We start from the raw sequence: 21,765 nt of genomic DNA, 5'->3' as shown, positions 1-21,765 counted from the left end.
TTTCTCAAGAGGCAGGTCAGGTGGTCTGGTATTCCCATCTCTTTAAGAATTTTCCAGTTTATTGTGATCCACACAGTCAAAGACTTTGGCATAGTCAATAAAGCAGAAATAGATGTTTTTCTGGAACTCTCTTGCTTTTTCCATGATCCAGTGGATGTTGGCAATTTGATCTCTGGTTCCTCTGCCTTTTCTAAAACCAGCTTGAACATTTGGAAGTTCACGGTTCACATATTGCTGAAGCCTGGCTTGAGAATTTTGAGCATTACTTTACTAGCGTGTGAGATGAGTCCAACTGTGCAGTAGTTTGAGTATTCTTTGGCATTGCCTTTCTTTGGGATTGGAATGAAAACTGACCTTTTCCAGTCCTGTGGCCATTGCTGAGTTTTCCAAATTTGCTGGCATATTGAGTGCAGCACTTTCACAGCATCATCTTTCAGGATTTGAAATAGCTCCACTGGAATTCCATCACCTCCACCAGCTTTGTTCATAGTGATGCTTTCTAAGGCCCACTTGACTTCACATTCCAGGATGTCTGACTGTAGGTGAGCGATGACACCATTGTGATTATCTGAGTCATGAAGATCTTTTTTGTACCTAGTAACATGAAAGTCCCTGTTGTCTTACACTGTACAAGAAACACATTGGACAGCTCTGGATTCAGGCAACTTCTGTGTAGATTTGTTGTATTTCTCCTTTATGCTTTATATAATTGGTAGGGCCTTTAGGATTCTGAAAAGGTTAGATAGTAAAGGTCACCCTTTGATGGGTTTGTTGAATAATTTCAGGTACCTGTTATTGTCTCCATGATACTCCTTAGAAAACAATGGTGTCTGTGAAATCACTAGAATAAGTTACTGAAAGAAAAAAGAAAGCTATTCTGCTTGACAGAATCCTGATACAGTTGACATCTAGGGAGAGGAGATGGCATGATGTATGCCACACTTAGTGAAAGTTCCCAAAACTTCTTATAGGCTAAGCTTTTGTCTAGGTTGCAAAGTCTGTCAAAGAACCTTCCAGAGTTAGTCCTGTCTCCAGCACATCAGAACTCACCTGCCATAAAAAACAATGGAATCCATTTGAGGGATGGGCTTTGGACTTTGTCCTTGGGGATCCAGCCTGTGTCCAGCATGCTGCCCTGATTCAGCAACATTTAACAAAACTGAATCTGAGTACTTCTTCTAAACTAGCTTTGTCATTTAAACCAGAAACCCCGGGATTTAAACCATTATCCCCAGGATTCTGCACTAGCAGAAGGCGAGGCTGCTCCACGGTATTAGTTCTGTCTTTAAGATGTTGGCAGAATTTCAGAGTAAACAAAAATGACTCATCTGCCCTTGAACCTATTCTTCCAAACCTTTCTTTTATCTCAGATCTCTCCTTCCCTTTCTTCATACCGCCCTTTGGGGTTCAGTAGACGCTTCCTTCTTTAATAAAACTGCTCCCCTTCATATCTATCAAAAATTCAAATGCCACAAGGGATACTGTAAAGACAACATTTATTGAAGAAATAGCATGTACCATGCACAGTTATGCATCCTTCAATCATTACAGCCTGTGTCTTAATCAGTGACCAACTGTTTAGGCTTGCCCAGGACCAAGGCATTTTGGGGGACTTTCAGTACTAAACTAGGAAAGTGTCCATCTAGGACCTGAAACACAAAGACAAGAGGTCATTTTCTAAAGGTCACACTCTTCAACAGTGATCTGTTATGACTCAAACCCCTGGCCTCTGTGGCCTGTCACACTCTCACACTGGCTGTACTGAGGGCTGGTCTGATGATTTGATTAAGGAGTCACACTTGATTTTAGTGACTGAGATGTATTTGCATGTCTAAGTGGAGCTGTAATAGCACCAAGTATGAGTATGAGGGAGGTAGTTTTAGGTGGGTATGTGATCACCACCCCCAAAACCCCGCTCTTATGCCAAACAAGTTCAGCTCGGTCAGCTCAGTCACACAGTCGTGTCTGACTCCTTGTGACCCCATGGACTGCAGCATGCCAGGCCTCCTTGTCCATCACCAACTTCCGGAGTTTACTCAAACTCCATTGAGTTAGTGTTGCCATCCAAGCATCTCATCCTCCGTTGTCCCCTTTTCCTCCCACCTTCCATCTTTCCCACCATCAGGGATTTTTCAAATTTTTCAATTCTTCGCAGCAGGTGGCCAAATTATTGGAGTTTCAGCTATAACATCAGTGCTTCCAATGAACACCCAGGACTGATCTCCTTTTGAATGGACTGGTTGGATCTTCTTGCAGTCCAATGGACTCTCAAGAGTCTTCTCCAACACCACGGTTCAAAAGCATCAATTCTTTGGTACTCAGCTTTCTTTATAGTCCAACTCTCACATCCATACATGACTATTGGAAAAACCATAGTCTTGACTAGACAGACCTTTGTTGACAAAGTAATGTCTCTGCTTTTTAATATGCTGTCTAGGTTGGTCATAACTTTTCTTCCAAGGAGTAAGTGTCTTTTAATTTCATGGCTACAGTCAACATCTGCAGTGATTTTGGAGCCCCCCAAAATAAAGTCTGTCACTGTTTCCCCATCTATTTGCCATGAAGTGATGGACCAGATGCCATGATCTTAGTTTTCTGAATGTTGAGGTTTAAGCCAACTTTTTCACTCTCCTCTTTCACTTTCATCAAGAGACTCTTTAGTTCTTCTTCACTTTCTGCCATAATGGTGGTGTCATCTGCATATCTGAAGTTATTGATATTTCTCCCGGCAATCTTGATTCCAGTTTGTGCTTCTTCCAGCCTGGCGTTTCGCATGAGGTACTGTGCATATAAGTTAAATAAACAGGGTGACAATATACAGCCTTGACATACTCCTTTTCCTATTTGGAACCAGTCTGTTGTTCCATGTCCAGTTCTAACTGTTGCTTCCTGACCTGCACACAGATTTCTCAAGAGGCAGGTCAGGTGGTCTGGTATTCCCATCTCTTTAAGAATTTTCCAGTTTATTGTGATCCACACAGTCAAAGACTTTGGCATAGTCAATAAAGCAGAAATAGATGTTTTTCTGGAACTCTCTTGCTTTTTCCATGATCCAGTGGATGTTGGCAATTCGATCTCTGGTTCCTCTGCCTTTTCTAAAACCAGCTTGAACATCTGGAAGTTCACGGTTCACGTACTGCTGAAGCCTGGCTTGGAGAATTTTGAGCATTACTTTACTAGCGTGTGAGATGAGTGCAACTGTGCAGTAGTTTAAGCATTCTTTGGCATTGCCTTTCTTTGGGATTGAAATGAAAACTCACCTTTTCCAATCCTGTGGCCACTGCTGAGTTTTCCAAATTTGCTGGCATTTGAGTGCAGCATTTTCACAGCATCATCTTTCAGGATTTGAAAAACTCAACTGGAATTCTATTACCTCCACTAGCTTTGTTCCTAGTGATGCTTTCTAAGGCCCACTTGACTTCACATTCCAGGATGTCTGGCTCTAGATGAGTAATCATACCATCATGATCATCTGGGTCATAAAGATCTTTTTTGTACAGTTCTTCTATGTATTCTTGCCACCTCTTCTTAATCTCTTCTGCTTCTGTTAGGTCCATACCATTTCTGTCCTTTATTGAGCCCATCTTTGCATGAAATGTTCCCTTGGTATCTCTAATTTTCTTAAAAAGATCTCTAGTCTTTCCCATTCTGTTGTTTTCCTCTATTTCTTTGCATTGATCACTGAGGAAGGCTTTCTTATCTCTCCTTGCTATTCTTTGGATCTCTGCATTCAGATGCTTATATCTTTCCTTTTCTCCTTTGGTCTTTGCTTCTCTTCTTTCCACAGCTATTTGTAATGCCTCCTTAGACAGCCATTTTGCCTTTTTGCATTGCTTTTTCTTGGGGATGGCCTTGTTCACTGCCTACTGTCCAATGTCATAATTCATCATGTCCATAGTCATGTCCATAGTTTTTCAGGCCTTCTGTATATCAGATCTAATCCCTTGAATCTATTTTTGACTTCCACTGTATAATTGTAAGGGATTTGATTTAGGATATACGTGAATGGTCTAGTGATTTTCCCTACTTTCTTCAATTGAAGTCTGAATTTGGCAATAAGGAGTTCATGGTCTGAGCCACAGTCAGCTCCCAGTCTTGTTATTGCTGACTGTATAGAGCTTCTCCATCTTTGGCTGCAAAGAATATAATCAATCTGATTTCGGTATTGACCGTCTGGTGATGTCCATGTGTAGAGCCTTCTCTTGTGTTGTTGGAAGAGGGTGTTTTCTATGACCAGTGCGTTTTCTTGGCAAAAGTCTATTAGCCTTTGCTTCATTCTGTACTCCAAGGCCAAGTTTGCCTGTTACTCCAGGTATTTCTTGACTTTCTACTTTTGCATTCCAGTCCTCTATAATGAAAAGGACTTGCTAGGAGTGTCCAGTAGTCTCCAACAGAAGGTGGGCCAGTGGTGGCTTACTGCAGGGTTGGGGTTAGTGAGTGTAGCAGTATATACATCTGATCTTTGTAAGGAGGTAGCCATTATCTTTATTACCTCCAGCATAGACTAGGCCCAGGTAAATAGCAGGGAGGGAACACAGCTCCACCCATCAACAGAAAATTGGACTAAAGATTTACTGAGCATGGCCCCGCCCATCAGAACAAGACCCAGTTTCCCCTTCAGTCAGTCTCTTCCATCAGGATGCTTTTATAAGACTCTTATGCTTTTCCATCAGAGGACAGACAGACTGAAAACCACAATCACAGAAAACTAACCAATCTCACCACATGGACCACAGCCTTGTCTAACTCAACGAAACTATGAGCCATGCCGTGTAGGGCCATCCAAGATGGATGGTTCATGGTGAAGAGTTCTGACAAAACGTGGTCCACTGGAGAAGGGACTGGCAAACCAATTCAGAATTCTTGCCTTGAGAACCCCATGAACAGCATGAAAAGGCAGAAAGATAGGACACTGAAAGAGGAACTCCCCAGGTCGATAGGTGCCCAATTTGCTACTGGAGATCAGTGGAAAAATAACTCCAGAAAGAATGAAGAGACAAGAGCCAAAGCAAGAATGACACCCAATTGTGGATGTGACTGTTGACAGAAGCAAAGTCCGATGCTGTAAAGAGAAATATTGCATAGGAACCTGGAATGTTAGGTCTATGGATCAAGGTAAATTGGAAGTGGTCAAACAGGAGATGGCAAAAGTGAACATCGACTTTCTAGGAATCAGTGAACTAAAATGGACAAGAATGAGTGAATTTAACTCAGATGACCATTATATCTACTACTGTGAGCAAGAATCCCTTAGAAGAAATGGAGTAGCCATAATGGTCAACAAAAAAGTCTGAAATACAGTACTTGGATTCAATCTCAAAAATGACAGGGTGATCTCTATTCGTTTCCAAGGCAAATCATTCAATATCACAGTAATCCAAGTCTATGCCCTGACCAGTAATGCTGAAGAAGCTGAAGTTGAACAGTTCTATGAAGACCTACAAGACCTTCTAGAACTAACACCCCCAAAAAAGGTACCAAACCAGACCTGGAAGCAAATATTGAGAGTCAGCAGTTTTGATGTCCCTGCTTCTGAACACTTGCAAAAGGCCCTGCTTGGGGTTGGGTGTCATGGCTTGGGAGAGTGTAGGTGGGCAGACCATGTATTTTGGAAGTACAAATCAGTATGAATCATGATTGGTAGGGTTCCTTGTAATTTTGACTTCCCACATGAAACCTACACTCAAAAATTAACAGACTGATTTAAAGATCTCATTTTCTAGGAATATTTTTCCAGACAGCTTTGTTCTGGTTTCACATCTCTGGTGTTCACATTTGTACTCTTGAAGATGGCTATACATATGTGCATGTATGTGTATGCATGTGCTTATATGTGTGCGTGTGTGTATATGTGTGTGTGTGTATATGTGTGCATGTGTGCGTACTCAGTCATCTCTGACTCCTTGCGACCCCATGGACTGTACCCCCTCAGGCTCCTCTGTCCATGGAATTTCCAAGCAAGAATACTGTAGTTGGTTACAATTTTCTACTCCAGGGGATCTTCCCAACCCAGGGATTGAACTTGTGTCTCCTGAGTCTCTTGATTGGGAGGCAGATTCTTTAGCACTGAGACACCTGGGAAGCCATGTATATGTTTTGTTATTGTTGTTCAGTCACTCAGTCGTGTGCAAGTCTTTGTGGACTGCAGCATGCCAGGCTTCTCTGTTCTTCACCATCTCCCAAAGTTTACTCAAACTCATGTCCATTGAGTCAGTGATGCCATACAACCATCTCATCCTCTGTCATTCCTTACTCCTCCTGCATTCAATTTTTACCAGTTTCAGGGTCTTTTCTAATGAGTCAGCTCTTCGCATCAGGTGGCCAAATTATCAGAGCTTAAGCGTTAGTCCTTCCAATGAATATTCAGGATGGATTTCCTTTAGGATTGACTGGTTTGATCTCCTTGCAGTCCAAGGGACTTTCAAGAGTCTTCTCCGGCACCACAGTTTGAAAGCATTAATTCTTTGGTATTTAGACTTCTTTATGGTCCACCTCTCACATCCGTACATGACTCCTGGAAAACCCATAGCTTCAACTATACACAACTTTGTTGGCAAAGTGATATCACTGCTTTTTAGTATGCTGTCTAGGTGTGTCATAGCTTTTCCAAGGAGCAAGCGTCTTTTGATTTCCTGGCTGCAGACACCATCTACAGTGATTTTGGAGCCCAAGAAAATGAATTCTGTTACTGTTTCCACTTTTTCCCCATCTGTTTGCCAATGAAGTGATGTGATCATATGCCATGATATTCATGTTTTGAATGTTGAGTTTTAGGCCAAGTTTTTCACTCTCCTCTTTCACTTTCATCAAGATGCTCTTTAGTTCCTCTTTTGCTTTCTGCTGTAAAGGTAGTGTCATCTGCATATCTGAGGTTATTGATATTTCTCCCGGCAGTCTTGATTCTAGCTTGAGCTTCATCCAGCCCCGCATTTCACGTGATGTACTCTGCATAGAAGTTAAATAAATAGGTGACAATATACAGCCTTGATGTACTCCTTTCCCAATTTTGAAACAGTCCATTGTTCCTTGTCTTATTCAAAGTGTTGTTTCTTGACCTGCATACAAATTTCTTAGGAGGCAGGTAAGGTGGTCTGGTATTCCCATCCCTTCAACAAGTCTCAGTTTGTTGAGATCCACACAGTAAAAGGGTTTAAATGTAGTCAATGAAGCAAAAGTAGATTTTTTTCTGGAATTTCCTTGCTTTTTCTGTGATCCAGCGGATGTTGACTATTCGATCTCTGGTTCCTCTGCCTTTGCTAAATCCAGCTTATACTTCTGGAAGTTATCAGTTCATGAACTGTTGGAGCATAGCTTGAAGGATTTTGAGCATTACCTTGCTAACATGTGAAATGAGTGCAATTGTCCGGTAGTTTGAACATTCTTTGGCATTGCCCTTCTTTGGGATTGGAATGAAAACACTTTTTCCAGTCCTGTGGCCATTGCCAAGTTTTCCAAATTTGCTGGCACACTGAGTGCAGCACTTTAACAGCCTTATCTTTTAGGATTTGAAATAGCTTAACTGGAATTTCACCACCTCCGCTAGCTTTGTTCGTAGCAATGCTTCTTAAGGCTCACTGGATTTCACGCTCCAGGATGTCTGGCTCTAAGCGAGTAATCACGTTGCTGTCTTGCAGTGTTTGGTTCTTTAATAGTTCTCCCCTCTCAGGGTTGCTCACGTTATGCACCCTCCTAGCAGGTGAATCTCTAGCACACTCTTTCTTTCCCTAACAAAGTGTGGCACTGTGGAGGGACTGAGAGAGCAGTTTTTCATGAATTTTCATTTTTAATTAGCATAACAGTTGTTATGTAGGGAACTGGTGCGTCTAAATTGACTGTGATTAGAAGCAGTTGATTTACGTAAGTAGTTTTAAACCTGTTTCCAACAAATTCCGTATATTATTTATTAATCTAGTAAATACATTTTTTTACTTCCTAGAAAATATAAAAGAAAATTCTACCTATTCCAAAGGCAAATTATATTTTGTTACTTCTGTTGTCCTTGAATGCCTGAAGCCCTGCAGTAACATGATCGCACAGGAAACAGTTCAGCAAAGAGCCAGTGTTTGTTGGACCCTTTTAAACTGCAGGCTGTCTTCCAGGTGCTCTGTGTATGTTAAATGTAATGATTCTATAAAGTAGATACTCTCTGATACCCTTTTTACAGATGAGAAAATTGAGACTCAGGGATGCTAAGCAGTTTGTCTGAGCTCACAAAGCTGCTATGTGAAGAAGCTCAAATTCAAACCTAGGTGGTACTGGCTCCTTAGCTTAATAGGAAATATATATGTGTGTATGTATGACTTATTCATTGACTAAGTATTTATTGAGCACACAATAGATGCTACACAGAGATAAATAAGACTCATCCTGCTTTAGGATGGTCTGGTGTCAGCAGAATGATTGTAAACTGATGAATTACAGTGTACTGAAATAGATATTAGCATTTAGGCAGGAACACAGTACTATGGGAGAGAATTAGCATGTTTTTTCCAAAGGATAAATGTAATACTTTTTATACTTGCCACTTTTCTTCAGGAAAAAAGAATACATTTAGAAAGGATATTAACCTATTTGAGAAAAGGAGAGGATCAGAGAGTCATAAAGGTTTTTGTTTTTGTTTTTTTCCTGAATATATCCTGTAACTTGTGTGGGGATATTCTGTTCTTAATTAAACATCCAATCAATATGCCTTTTTTAAATGACCAAAAATACTGACTAGAGGCAAAAATACTACACCAAGACAATATTATAAGATTTCCCTCACCTACCCAGACCTCTCTCCTGGAGTAACATAGTAAAGGAACTGTTAAAGAGGACATTTACTATTCGAGGTAGTTATGCCAAGGGCACCATGTCTAAACACTAATCTTCACATCAATGACTGGCTGGTTGTTATCAGAGTTTTATGATGTCGCACATTCCTAGGTCATACTGCTGTGGATCTTGATATGGCAAGTCTAGGGTACAGCCTAGGTCTTTGTATTTTATAAGTGCTTAAATTGATTTCTGTGTACATTCAACTTCAAGAACAACTGATCTGAAAGTACCCATGAAAAGGAGAGCCACTGATATGATATTTACTTTCTATTATCTTGTTCAAGGTTATGGATTAGTCAGTAAGAGTCTAGTCTCTGGAAACAGATCTCAGTAAGTTCGATCTGTTTCACTGAGTAGTTGGGGACCTGAGACAAATTTCTTAAGCTCTGTATTGCCTTTCTTATAGTGTTATAAGGATTAGATATAATGCACACAAAGCAGCTAGCAGGGCCTTGCACTGAGTAAGTGCTCAATGAATGTTAGAATACACACACACACACACACACACACACACACACACACACAGGCTCACACACATACACCCATGTTTATTATGTATAAATGATCATTTCATTTCAAATGAAATAATTTTCCACAATTACCATTGTAGGAAAGAAGTGGGTCTGTGGCTATAGAGGGCCTTTTCAATGTTGAGAACTATAATCCACTAATAGTGAGCATGTGGTTTCTTAGGGCTTCTTCGCTAGCCAACTTAATATGCTTTAGAGCTGGGAGTTGACACATCTTATACTCGTCATTAATTCCTATCCTTCACATTCTGTAAAAACTGACCCACCACAATCTAAATTAGTTAATCTTGAAAAGCAGAATGAGATTGTTAAAAGAGCTGTCATCAAAGATAATGAGTTCTAATCCAGCACTGCAACTAACAAATTTATAAAATGGACCAGTCACGGCCACTCTTAAGTCTTTATTTTCATATGTATTAAGATGCAAGGAGACAAATGAGGTGGTTTCTAAGGGCCTTTACAGCTAGAAGGTTCTGGTTTTCTGAGATGCATAATTGTACCCAAATATCGTAACCCAATATCCTTGATATCATCTCTTTCTTGATGACATCATTTGGCCTTTAATCCAAAAGAGTGACTGATGTATTTAGGAGCCTAAACATGAACTTGGCTGTAGATATTCCTACAGTAACTGAGAGGTATAGCCAACTCTTGGTTATCCAACAGAGTGTTTAAACAGCTCATCAGCAAGCTGGGTCAGGATTGTGTCCATGTAATCCTCACAGAGAAAGAAGTCCATGGAGTCCTGGGTGCCTCTCATTTGGCAGTTGACTGTGCTCAGATAATGAGGTCCCTTTCCAGGCAGGCAGCTCTTCCACTGGGGGTCTGAGATCAAAATTTAGCAGCTAGTTTCTCTATAGCGGGGAAGAGAGAAGAGAGTACCTATCATGAGCAAGTATGCAAGGTAATCCAGAGCTCCCTCTTTTTAAGATTCTTAATCAGTCAGGACACTGCGGGTACCAAGAAATAGCAGCCATTTTGATAACTCACAATGTGTGGAAATAAAAACTAGTGAAAAATCGGAACACCACCATGTTGAAAAGTTGGTTCATTCACCATCTACTGATTTGTTAAACTTCAATCAGATTAACTTTAAAGCTTTCCAGAGCTCTCTACTGCTGCATGAGATTACTAATGAAACAAGTATGCATCTCGTTACTTACTGAGCTAATTTTTCTCACGTTCCTGAATGAAAATATATTCCTTTTTATATTAACATTATAGAAGACCCAGTTCTTAAGCCTTTGGAAATGGTAATAGAACCATTTGAATTCTCCTTTTCATATTGATTTCTACGTGTACTTTCTAAAACGTTAGCAAGGGAAAGAAGTATTTTCAAGATGGGAATGTCCATCCCTTCTTGTGCACTTCGATTCAGTGAAGACCCCTGTCCAGACTAGGTGCTTCTGTGGGGTAGGTAATATTTTGGGGGGCTTTTCTCTTTTTGGACCACTTCTCTTTGACCTGAATATTTCCTGGATACCTAGTTTACCCCATGCCTTCCTCACCACCCCTCACCTCCTTCATGACATACATCTTTTATCAGATGTCTGTTGGAAAGCTTTGTTAACTTAATCCATTCTAATGACTTCCTCAGATTGCAGTAGCTACAACAGAACTCTTAAAGCAAGAGGATGAAATCTAAAATTGCAAAATTTGTTTTAGAAAGTATGCAAAGTTCTTATGGAAAGTATGCAATTTTGGGTTTTTTAATGGAGGAGGGGATTCCACTTTAAAATCAGAAGTTTTCCTAGGTCTCCTCAAATCACATAAGGGCCACGTTTTCATCCTTTGTGAAAAGCTACTGCTACAGGTTTTCAGTGATTTCTCAAACTGGGCTAATTTTTATAAAGGACAATTCCTGAATCAGGAGAGGGTGGTGTGTATGTATCTGTGTGTGTGTGTATGTGTATGTGTGTGTATAAAATATCTGTGATAGAAAGACAGCTCAACTGTTTTACAAATAAACTATCATATTTCAAAACATGTTTTACTTAGCTTGAAATAAGGCTTAGTTTTATTAAGAGTGAGAAAAAGACAAAGTCAAAATTAGGAATAAATGATAAACTGTCAGCGCTAGGGAAACCTATTGACGGGTGTTTGTTCATCAGCATGTGTATCCTAACAGAGTAGACAGCTTGACCTTTTCTTAAATCATGGAACAGGAACTCCATTGAAAGGTTGCCTGCTTTTATGTTCTTACTTTAAAAGGGAAAGAAAGGAGAGAAAACTGCCTTATTCTTATTAAGAAGTTATACTGGTGGACTGAAAGCACTTCAGAGATAAATTTTAGATTAAGAAGACAAACATATGCCCTTAAAAATATTAATAAAGTAGACAAAGCCCGTGGAAAAGGAGAGACACCCAGAACAGTCTTCTAGATGCAGATTTTCTGAAAACAATTTAAACAACAAAGTTAACAAGTGTCTGAAATGATACATTCTACAAAGATGCTTATATTTCTTCAAGTCTCTGAGTGACCTCTTGGTTTCTATTATACTGCTTAATCATGTAATGTATATTATTTTTAACATAGCATTTTTAGTGGTGGAAATGTTGAAGCGTGACACTCTGACCATGTGGATTCTGTGCCCTGGTGGAGAAGACAGTGAAAGGTACATTCAGACCAAGAGACCCCTTAACTCTGCTGAGCCCCCAAAAATCAGAGTCACTATCTGAGCCAAAGATAGAGCATTGAGACAAAAAAAAAAACAACTCTGGATTCAAAGAACATTGGAGTCTGCCTTTCATCAATTGCTAAGTGTGTGGTGGAGAGCAGATGGCACTAGTGGTAAAGAACCTGCCTGCCAGTGCCCGTGCAGGAGATGTAAGAAACGGGGTTTGATCCCCGGGCGGGAGATCCCTGGAGAAGGAAATGGCAACCCTCTCCAGTGTTCTTGCCTGGAAAATCTTTGGACAGAGGAGCCTGGCAGGTAGCCAGGCTAGTCCTTGGACTACAAGGTAGGTAGTCCTTGGGATCGCAGAGTCGGACATGACCGAAGTGACTTAGTTTGCAACCACGCACGCGTGGTGGAGAACAAGGCTGAGGGTGAGTGGGGTAGGCTTGCCAGTTCTGCAGGGCGGAGTATGAAACCCCAGCCATCCACTGTGGTGAGAGCCTGATGGCTCCATGTATTAATCCCACAGCCCTCCGGGGGCAACTCTAAACTGTAGGCAGAGTGCCTACCCGGTGATAATGAGCATCTAAAGGTCTGACCTAGAATTTCCAACCTTATTAAATGAAAGCAAATAGGACAAAAGCCAAAAAGAAGTCTGGAGACTAATCATCTGGCCTAGAAAACAGGTGAACCATTGTTATTAAAACATAGAACTTGTTAGTTTTAATATTAAAAAAGAAATTAGGGAAGGGTATGAACAAGCAAATCATCCAGTTTTCCTTTTAAAGGGGAATTCCATATATTAATAGTTCACCTTGGGGCAAATTACAAAGAAATTTCAAGTACACTGGAAGAGAGTTTATACTGTACAAAGCTGTCAAAGTTTTCCCCTATGCACGTTCTTCCAAAGAACTTAGTAGAGTATAACTAGTGAAATAAATGCATAATAAACATCAGCTGAATGACCAAGTCAATGACTGAGTGAATAGTTAAATGAATAAATTAATCAATGAATAAGTCTATTTTCCTAGGCTTCAGCTGCAGATGAAAATTCACTCTGCTCAACAGCTATTTATTACCCCCTGCTCTCTAGTTAGTCCAGACTTGGCAAAGGAGTGGTTATATAAGTTGCCTCCAGGGCTCTCCACAGTCATTTCTTAAGTCCTTTAGTATCTGCCTTGCTCTCAGACAGATGACTGAAGGCTACCGATGACACTGTTTAACTCAAAGCTTTTTTTTTTTCTCCTCAGTCCACGTCCACCTTGCTGAAGCAAATGATAGAATGGAACACAATTTCTTAAATCTTCAAATATGTATGATAGTTATAATTATGAATCTCAAGATATAACTTGTGTGCTAAAAATGAAAATTATTTTTTGGTAACTCAGTGTAATATTTGAGGCTCCCTTCTGCTTGGGTTGTGAAAATGTAACCTAAACCAATTTTGGGGCGGCCTTTTCTGCCACTTCAGTGCCACTCTTCAGTGTTCTGGCAGTATTTAAGCCTGTCTTGATCCCTGTCTGTCACATCACACACATTTCTTTGAGCTTTACCTGGGAAACAAGTCAAAAAAGGCCTTTGTACATTGATCCTATAAATAGAGGTTATGTCATCTGCCCTGGGGGTCAGCTGAGAGGAAAGGACTGTCTCCTCTTCTCAGGGTTCTATGATGTCTGATTATAATTTTCTTCTGTTTTATTTCTCCCTAATCCCTTGTAGCTTAGTCAGTAAAGAATCTGCCTGCAGTGCAGGAGACTTAGGTTCAATTCCTGAGTCGGGACGATCCCCTGGAGAAGGAAATGGCAATCCACTCCAGTATTCTTGCCTGGAGAATCCCATGGACAGAGGACCTTGGCAAGCTATAGTCCATGGGGTTGCAAGAGTCGAACACAACTTAACGATTAAACCATCAATCCCAACCTAGAGATACTTTTGAAGCTCTGGGAGAAGCCTCTTGGTGTTTACTTATAGTAAACTTACTTACCCCAACTGTTGTCTATGCCATTATGTTCAAAAGAGTATTTTGAGATTCAAAAGCTAAGAATTAATTTTTGTTTTGTTTTCTGTCATATCATATCTGTCTTACAGGTATGTGTGTATGTATGTACGTATGATTTTATCCTTAGTACATTTCTCTAAAGTAAAATTCTTTATTTATAAAGGGTTTTATCCATTGCATAACAACAGTGCCCAGCAGAAAAGCTGTACTAGTTTTTGTCACAATATTACCAGTGTATGAGTACCTTTTCCCTACATCCTTGTCAATACACCATATTTTAAAATACATCTTCACCATTTTTAAATTAAAAACAAAATATTTTTTCATCTGCATTTGTTTGATTATGAGGGAGGTTGGGCATTTTTTTTCATAGATTCATTGACCATTTTAAAAAATTATTATTTGTCCAAGAGTTCACTTGCCCATTTTGCTTAGATCTTTATTGACTTGTAAGAGCTCTTCCGTTGGTTCATTGAAAAAGCAAGAGAGTTCCAGAAAAACATCTACTTCTGCTTTATTGACTATGCCAAAGCCTTTGACTATGTGGATCACAACAAACTGTGAAAAATTTTTAAAGTGGTGGAAATACCAGACCATCTTGCCTGCCTCCTGAGAAATCTGTACGCACATCAAGAAGCAACACTTAGAACCAGACATGGAACAATGAATTGGTTACAAATTGGGAAAGGAGTACATCAAGGCTGTATATCGTCACCCTGTTTATTTAACTTACATGCAGAGTGCATCATGTGAAATGTGGGGCTGGATGAAGCACATGCTGGAATCAAGATTGCCGGGAGAAATATCCATAACCTCAGATATGCAGATGATACCACCCTTATGGCAGAAAGCAAAAGAGGAACTAAAGAGCCTCTTGATGAAAGTGAAAGAGAGTGAAAAAGCTGGCTTAAAACTCAACATTCAAAAAACTAAGATCATAGCATCTAGTCACATCACTTCATGACAAATGGACAGGGAAACAGTGGGAACAGTGAGAGATTTTATTTTCTTGGGCTCCAAAATCACTGCAGATGGTGACTGCATCCATGAAATTAAAAGGTACTTGCTTCTTGGAAGAAAAGCTATGACCAACCTAGATAGCATATTAAAAAGCAAAGACATCACTTTGCCAACGAAGATCCATCTAGTCAAAGGTATGGTTTTTCCAGTAGTCATGTATGGATGTGAGAGTTGGACTGTGAAGAAAGCTGAGCACCGAAGAATTGATGCTTTTGAACTGTGGGGTTGGAGAAGACTCTTGAGAGTCCCTTGGACTGCAAGGAGATCTAACCAGTCCATCCTAAAGGAGATCAGTCCTGGGAGTTCACTGGAAGGACTGATGCTGAAGCTGAAACTCCAATACTTTGGCCACCTCATGCGAAGAGTTGACTCATTGGAAAAGACTCTGATGCTGGGTGGGATTGGGGGCAGGAAGAGAAGGGGACGACAGAGGATGAGATGATTGGATGGCATCACTGACTGAATGGACATGAGTTTGAGTAAACTCCGGGAGTTGGTGATGGACATGGTGGCCTGGCGTGCTGTGATTCATGGGGTTGCAAAGAGTCAGACATGACTGAGTGACTGAACTGAACTGAACTGATAGTATGTGAGACATAGAAACTTACATTTAAAAAAAATTTTTTTATTTTATATTGAAATATAGCCAATTAAAAATGTGGTGATTTCAGGTGCACAGAAGACACAGGCGTACATATACATGTATCCATTCTCCCCCAGACTCCTCTCCCATCCAGGCTGCCACATAACATTGAGCAGAGTTCTCTGTGCTGTACAATAGGTCCTTGTTGGTTATCCATTTTAAATATAGCACTGTGCACATGTTCGGAGAAGGCAATGGCACCCCACTCCAGTACTCTTGCCTGGAGAATCCCATGGATGGAGGAGTCTGGTAGGCTGCGGTCCATGGGGTCGCTAAGAGTCGGACACGACTGAGTGACTTCACTTTCCCTTTTCACTTTCATGAATTGGAGAAGGAAATGGCAACCCACTCCAGTGTTCTTGCCTGGAGAATCCCAGGGATGGGGGAGCCTGGTGGGCTGCCGTCTATGGGGTCGCACAGAGTCGGACACGACTGAAGTGACTTAGCAGTGCACATGTTGATCTTCAACTCCCTGACTACCCCTTCCTCCCACAAGTCCCCCCTGGTAACCATAAGTTTTTTCTCTTCAGTCTAAAAACTTCCAATTTTTAAATCTGATTTTGTGGGGGTGTCTTTTTTGGTATTTTTACTTAAGAATTACTTTTACATTGCAAGATGATGAACAGTGATCTATGCTTTATTTTAGTTGTTTAATGGTTTTATTTTTACATTGAAATTGTTAATCACTCTGCTATATGTAGCATAGACTGTGAGACTGGAATCCACATTCTTTTGTATTATTTAGTTATTATCTGTTCCAGCATCATTGTTTAACAATCCTTTCTTCCTTTAGTCTGAATTTCACATTTATCATGTAACATATGTTTTATGCGGTGGATCCGCTTCTAGATTCTGTCTTGTTCTCTTACTACATCAGTAAGACACTACTTTAAGCATTGTAGATTCTTTTTAAGTGCTAATACCAGATAGGAATTCTTTTTTGTTATCCCTCTTCATTATTCGTTTTAAACTTTTCCTAAGGTTTCTGGACCAGTGAAATTACTCTGCCAGGTGAAATTTAGAAGTCCTGTTCTAAATGTTAGTGTTATCTTTCAGGTCTTCATTATCTCTCCTCCTCCCATCCTGAACCTCCATTCCATCCATCCTGTATCTACTGCAGCTAACCTGTTCGTGGTTCAACTACAAATGCACTAAATGATAACATTGTGGGCATAAATCTGCCGTACCTTCTTTAAATTTCCAGTTGTTAGAGGTTGTACTATAATACTCATTTTACATTTCGCTCCAGAGAAAAGAACATGGAAGCTCTCCCCTTATGAGATATCATTGTCGTTTCAGAGTGTGGAAGGAGAACACCATGAAAAAGCCGTAGAACTGCTTAAGGCTGCCAAGGACAGCGTCAAGCTGGTGGTGCGATACACCCCGAAAGTCCTAGAAGAAATGGAGGCTCGCTTTGAAAAGCTACGGACAGCCCGGCGTCGGCAACAGCAACAGTTGCTAATTCAGCAGCAGCAACAGCAGCAGCAGCAACAAACACAGCAAAACCACATGTCATAGGTAAGAGGTGCCCTCTACACAAGGAAGCCCCATATGCACAGAATTTGGTTTTTTTAAAAGTATAGTTTCTTAGACAGCTGGAATGTAATCATTAGATTTAATAATCCAAAAAAATTAATCAAACAAAAAACAGTGACCTCAGAAAATGTTAATGAGACAGTTGCTTATATTATGTTTCATTTAGCCATATTCCCTGGAAATGTACGCTATTTTGAAAAAATTATATATTTGAGGAGGGCCAGGTACAGACGATATGATGCCTTTGTGCAGATTACAGAACTGCGGCATCTGTGCAGACGCACATCCTCTGGCACACGGCTTCATGACAAGAGTGTGGGCCACATTCCAGCCCCGCTTGCCTCCCTGGCTAGTTGCCTTTGCACAGTGTACAAACTAATCAACCATATAGTGCTAGCCCTGGGGAGATCCCCTTTACCATACTGAAACCGTTTACTAGAAGACTGCTCCAGTGAAGAGGATGAAGTAGAGACCTGCCAGTGTTTAATTACGCTCTGAGATTTTGGAATTCTCTTTGGGTCTTCATTAAAATGTGTCTCAGGTATACCTGTCTTTCTAAATTCCACTTTGTGACAAGGGTAAGTCAGGTTTTGCTTCATGTTTTTAGAAAAATTCAAAAAAAAAAGAGAGAGAGAAAATTCAGGAAAAATTGTTAAAGACTCACCATCTCTGAAGTGCCTGCTGTGTGCTAGACCCTTCTCACGTGTTATCCCTAATCCTCAAAAAACCCTTCACAGCAAGTATCACTGAAACACCATTTTTTCAGATGAATGATATGAAGCTGCCATAGTTTCAATGAATTCCCCACAGCCACACTTACAAGTAGCAAAGAATTATTTCTCCTTCTTACTCTGCCAAGTAATTCATCTGCCAGCATTAGGAATTCTGGAGTTACATACATTTTCCTTGCTATCTTTTGGAAGAGACAGTTTGAATCTTTGATACCTCTATACTATAATGTCTGCAAATGTGTATTTAAAATGAGGTTCAAACATTCTTGGGAAGATGACAGTGGGTAATAGTGGTTTTAACCCATTCAATATCAGATTACTATTTGCACAACGAGAAACACTGGATATGAGAAGAGATTTTCAATTTTTGGTGACACTCATGAAAAGAAGCTACATGAGGAAGTTAAACAGAGTATGGGACTTGTTCTCAGAGGGTCCTGGGAATTCAACTATCTTTCTTTTATAACCTGCTAGTTTTATTACAGATACCATAGTTTGGTGTCTTTGTCTGAAATTACATTCCATTCCAAAAATTACATTTACTCAACAATAAATATCTATTTGTTACTGGGAAGGGCCAGGCACTATTTAATGGGCTTTGGAAGCAGCATGAAGAAATCACGGTCCTTGCTATCCAGGTGCTTACATTATGGTTGGAGGGGATAGTTAATTAACAAGTAGGTAAAAAATATCCTATTGAGACCAGTACTTGGTAGAATCAAAATAGTGTGTTTTAATAGAGACTGGCCAGGTGATGACTTTCTGGGAGGTGATCAGGCAAGACCTCTCCAAGGAGGTGACACTGAAGCTGAGGTTGAATGACAAGGAGAAGCCAGGAAACAGGCATCAGAAGAGAAGGAAATAGGCCAGTGCACTAGTTCTGTGGCAGATATGAGGCTATTTGATATTTGAGGAATAGAAAGAAAGCAGAGGTAGTGAGGCGATAAAGAGTGAGGGGGATGGTGAGACGGACAAAGGCCAGGTTACAGAGAGCTTTCCAAACCACTGAGGGAAGTTGGATTTTATTGCAGTAGAAACCACTGAAGGTTTTTAAGCAAAAGAGCGACATGATTTATGTGTTAAAACAGATCACTCTGGGTGCTATAGGGAGAACAGATTATTGCAGGATAAGAGTGAAAGTAGAGACAGTTAGGATACTATTATATAATATGCGAGAGATATGGTGGTTTGGACTGGGGTGGTGGAATGATCTGGATGCATACAGACAAGTCATTTTGTCCATCTCCTCCTCTCTAATCCATTTCAAATACAAAGGTACTGAACATTTGTACTTCCAGAATCCTTTCAAATGTCTTTTTGCTAGTAATAACAATTCACTATTCTTCAGCCAAACATTGGCATTCTTTTCCTGAACTCGTTTTTTTTTCCATTCTCAATAATACAGACTTGTAGCAATTCTCCTAACTATTTTACCGCACTGGCCCTTAGTAAAATTGTTTAAAAGTGTTTTGAAAGAAGTGTGCCATTCAGACTTCTAAGATCTTACTAAAAGCTTCCTCTTATGCTCATTCAGTCATCTTTGGAAGTATACAACTTGGCCATAAATACTGATGGACCATTTCTCTGTCCCATCAGTGTCCATGAAATCACTTGAGAATTTCCTACTGTCTCATTATCAAAGACTAACAGTTTTAATAAAAAGCATTTAAAACCATATTTTTGTTGTTGTTGTTGTTACACAGGATAGGGTAAAGTTCTATTTAAGTGAACGTGAAATTTATATTTATGCCTGCCAAGGTAGCACTTGCAATACATGATATAATGGCCCCTTGAAATGAAGCTCATGTCCATTTCAAGTACAAGCAAAGTACAACTAAGTCATATCATCCATGGATTTTATGGTGGATTCAGTCAAAGAGACTTATATTAGCTCTTATTCAACTTTTAATTAATTAGATTTTTAGGGATTAAATGGGATCCATCTACACTTGCTAACTCATGCTCTGGTTGCTTTTCAGAAGAGATCTGAAACTGTTTACTTTGAATAGATTGCTAAATTTTTTTTTAAATTTTGACAAGTCAAGCAAAGACCAGGTAAAGCAAAATTACTTGTCAGAGCCTATCTTATTTTTATCACATGAAATATTTCTATTCTATAAATTAGAAATAATATTTTTATATGAGATGGTAGAAGTTATGAAATAACTAGCAATGGTCAGTGATGCACACAGATGGAAAATAGGTTTAATGCAAGTAGTGTGCGGACAATGTGTCTTATGCCTACTTTTAATTTTAAATTTCCCTGAAGTACATTTCAGTTGTCTTTTTCCTAACTTCCATCTTTGTTTATCTGGAAGAATAGATTACATTTTCTAAAATGTAGTAAGTATGATCACTTTATAATTATATTATAGAAACCTATGAATATAGGATTTTTTAAAAAATACTATAACCACTTTTTTGAGAAACAGTATTATATTTCTTTAAGCATTTATTTTTTTTAATTGAAGTGTGGTTGACTTTGATTATTACTTTCAAGCAAACAACATAGTGATTTAACATTTATAATACATTACAAATTAATCATCACAATAAGTCTAGTTACCACCAGTCACCATACAGAGTTATTATAGTACTATTGACTGTGTTTCCTACGCTGTACATTATATCCCATGATTTATTTATTTTATAACTGGAAGTTTGTACCTGTTAATCCCCTTCACCTATTTTGCTTTCCATCCCATAAGCATCTCATTTTTAAAAGTGTGAATCTATGTAAATCCATATTTCACTCAGATTCTCAAAGAATAAAAGTGAGAAGAACAGAGAAATTCTTTTTGAGATGTCAGCATTCTGAGCAAGTCAAGACCAAAAGCTTGTTTAATGTCCTTGACCTTCTGTTGGCAGATCCAGAGGTCATTTACATTCAAATACAGGCAGCATCTTAGCAGATCTGTTAACACACAGCAGCTGACCATTGCCAGTAGCCTCACTGACTCTCTCCTCCTGCTCTTCAGGCCCCCCCTTCCCGTTCTGTACCCACTACTTCCTGTTCTGTACCTTCCTCTGGCATAGTCACGGGCCTTGCGGTCTGATCCTGGGGACCACTGCCAGAACTGCCAGCCCACTTATTGAGAGGTCCCAAAGGATGACTCTGATAAACACTGAATTTAAGGAGCCCAGACTCATCAAGCAGAAAACTGAACCAGAAACATAATCATAATGCTGGATAAAATTTGTTAAGGAATCATGGTACACCAAGAACTTTTCTGGATGTTTCATGTATGTAAAATTACTTAACCCTTACAATAATCCTTTGAGTATTAGATACTATTTTAAATCTCATTTTAAAGAAGGAAACTGAGTCATGTAGGATTTTTTTTTTAAGTCTACTGATTTCACAGGTAGGAAGTTATAGGGCTGTGATTCAAATTCAGAGATATGGGCTACAAAGCCTCTTTCTTTTCACAACTGTGCTGTTCTACCTCTTTATTCAGTGGCACCTGCCTTACGTGTCCCATCCCTCATCGTAGACACGTTTGCATGACCTTTCCAGGAATTCAGTCTCTCACTGCTCCAAGCTGACATTAACCCTCACCAGTTGCCTCTAAAACAGTACCTTATGCTTCAAAGTACTTCATCATCACAGGTCTGTTAGTTTCCTATTGCTGCCCCCCAAATTACTACAAATTTAATGGCTTAAAACAGGGGTCCCCAACCCCTGGGCTGTGGACCAGTACCGGTCCATGGCCTGTTAGGAACCAGGCCACGCAGCAGGAGGTGAGCAGTGGGGTGAGTAAGGGAAGCTTCATCTGCTGCTCCCTATAGCTCCCCATCACTCCCATCACCACCTGAACCACTCCCCACCCCCGTATGTGGAAAAGCTGTCTTCCGTGAAGCTGGTTCCCCA

At 39.9% G+C, this 21,765-nt stretch overlaps 1 protein-coding gene across 6 annotated transcripts in view; it reads left to right on the top strand.

Annotated features, from left to right (window-relative positions):
• LIN7A (lin-7 cell polarity scaffold A) overlaps nt 1-21,765 on the top strand; it is a 322,471-nt gene that overhangs the window by 131,644 nt on the left and 169,062 nt on the right. For all 6 annotated transcript variants that reach the window (XM_086398863.1, XM_086398867.1, XM_086398865.1 and 3 more), the window contains one exon: nt 16,927-17,145. In XM_086398863.1, the coding sequence (XP_086254989.1) occupies nt 16,927-17,145 (219 nt within the window). The remainder of the gene's footprint in view (nt 1-16,926; nt 17,146-21,765) is intronic.

Source organism: Bos grunniens, chromosome 5, assembly GCF_055505025.1.
Source record: "Bos grunniens cultivar Pamir isolate PY7600 chromosome 5, Bosgru_T2T1.0, whole genome shotgun sequence".
NCBI classification, from domain to species: Eukaryota; Metazoa; Chordata; class Mammalia; order Artiodactyla; family Bovidae; genus Bos; species Bos grunniens.
This window is presented reverse-complemented; position numbering and strand designations above follow the sequence as displayed.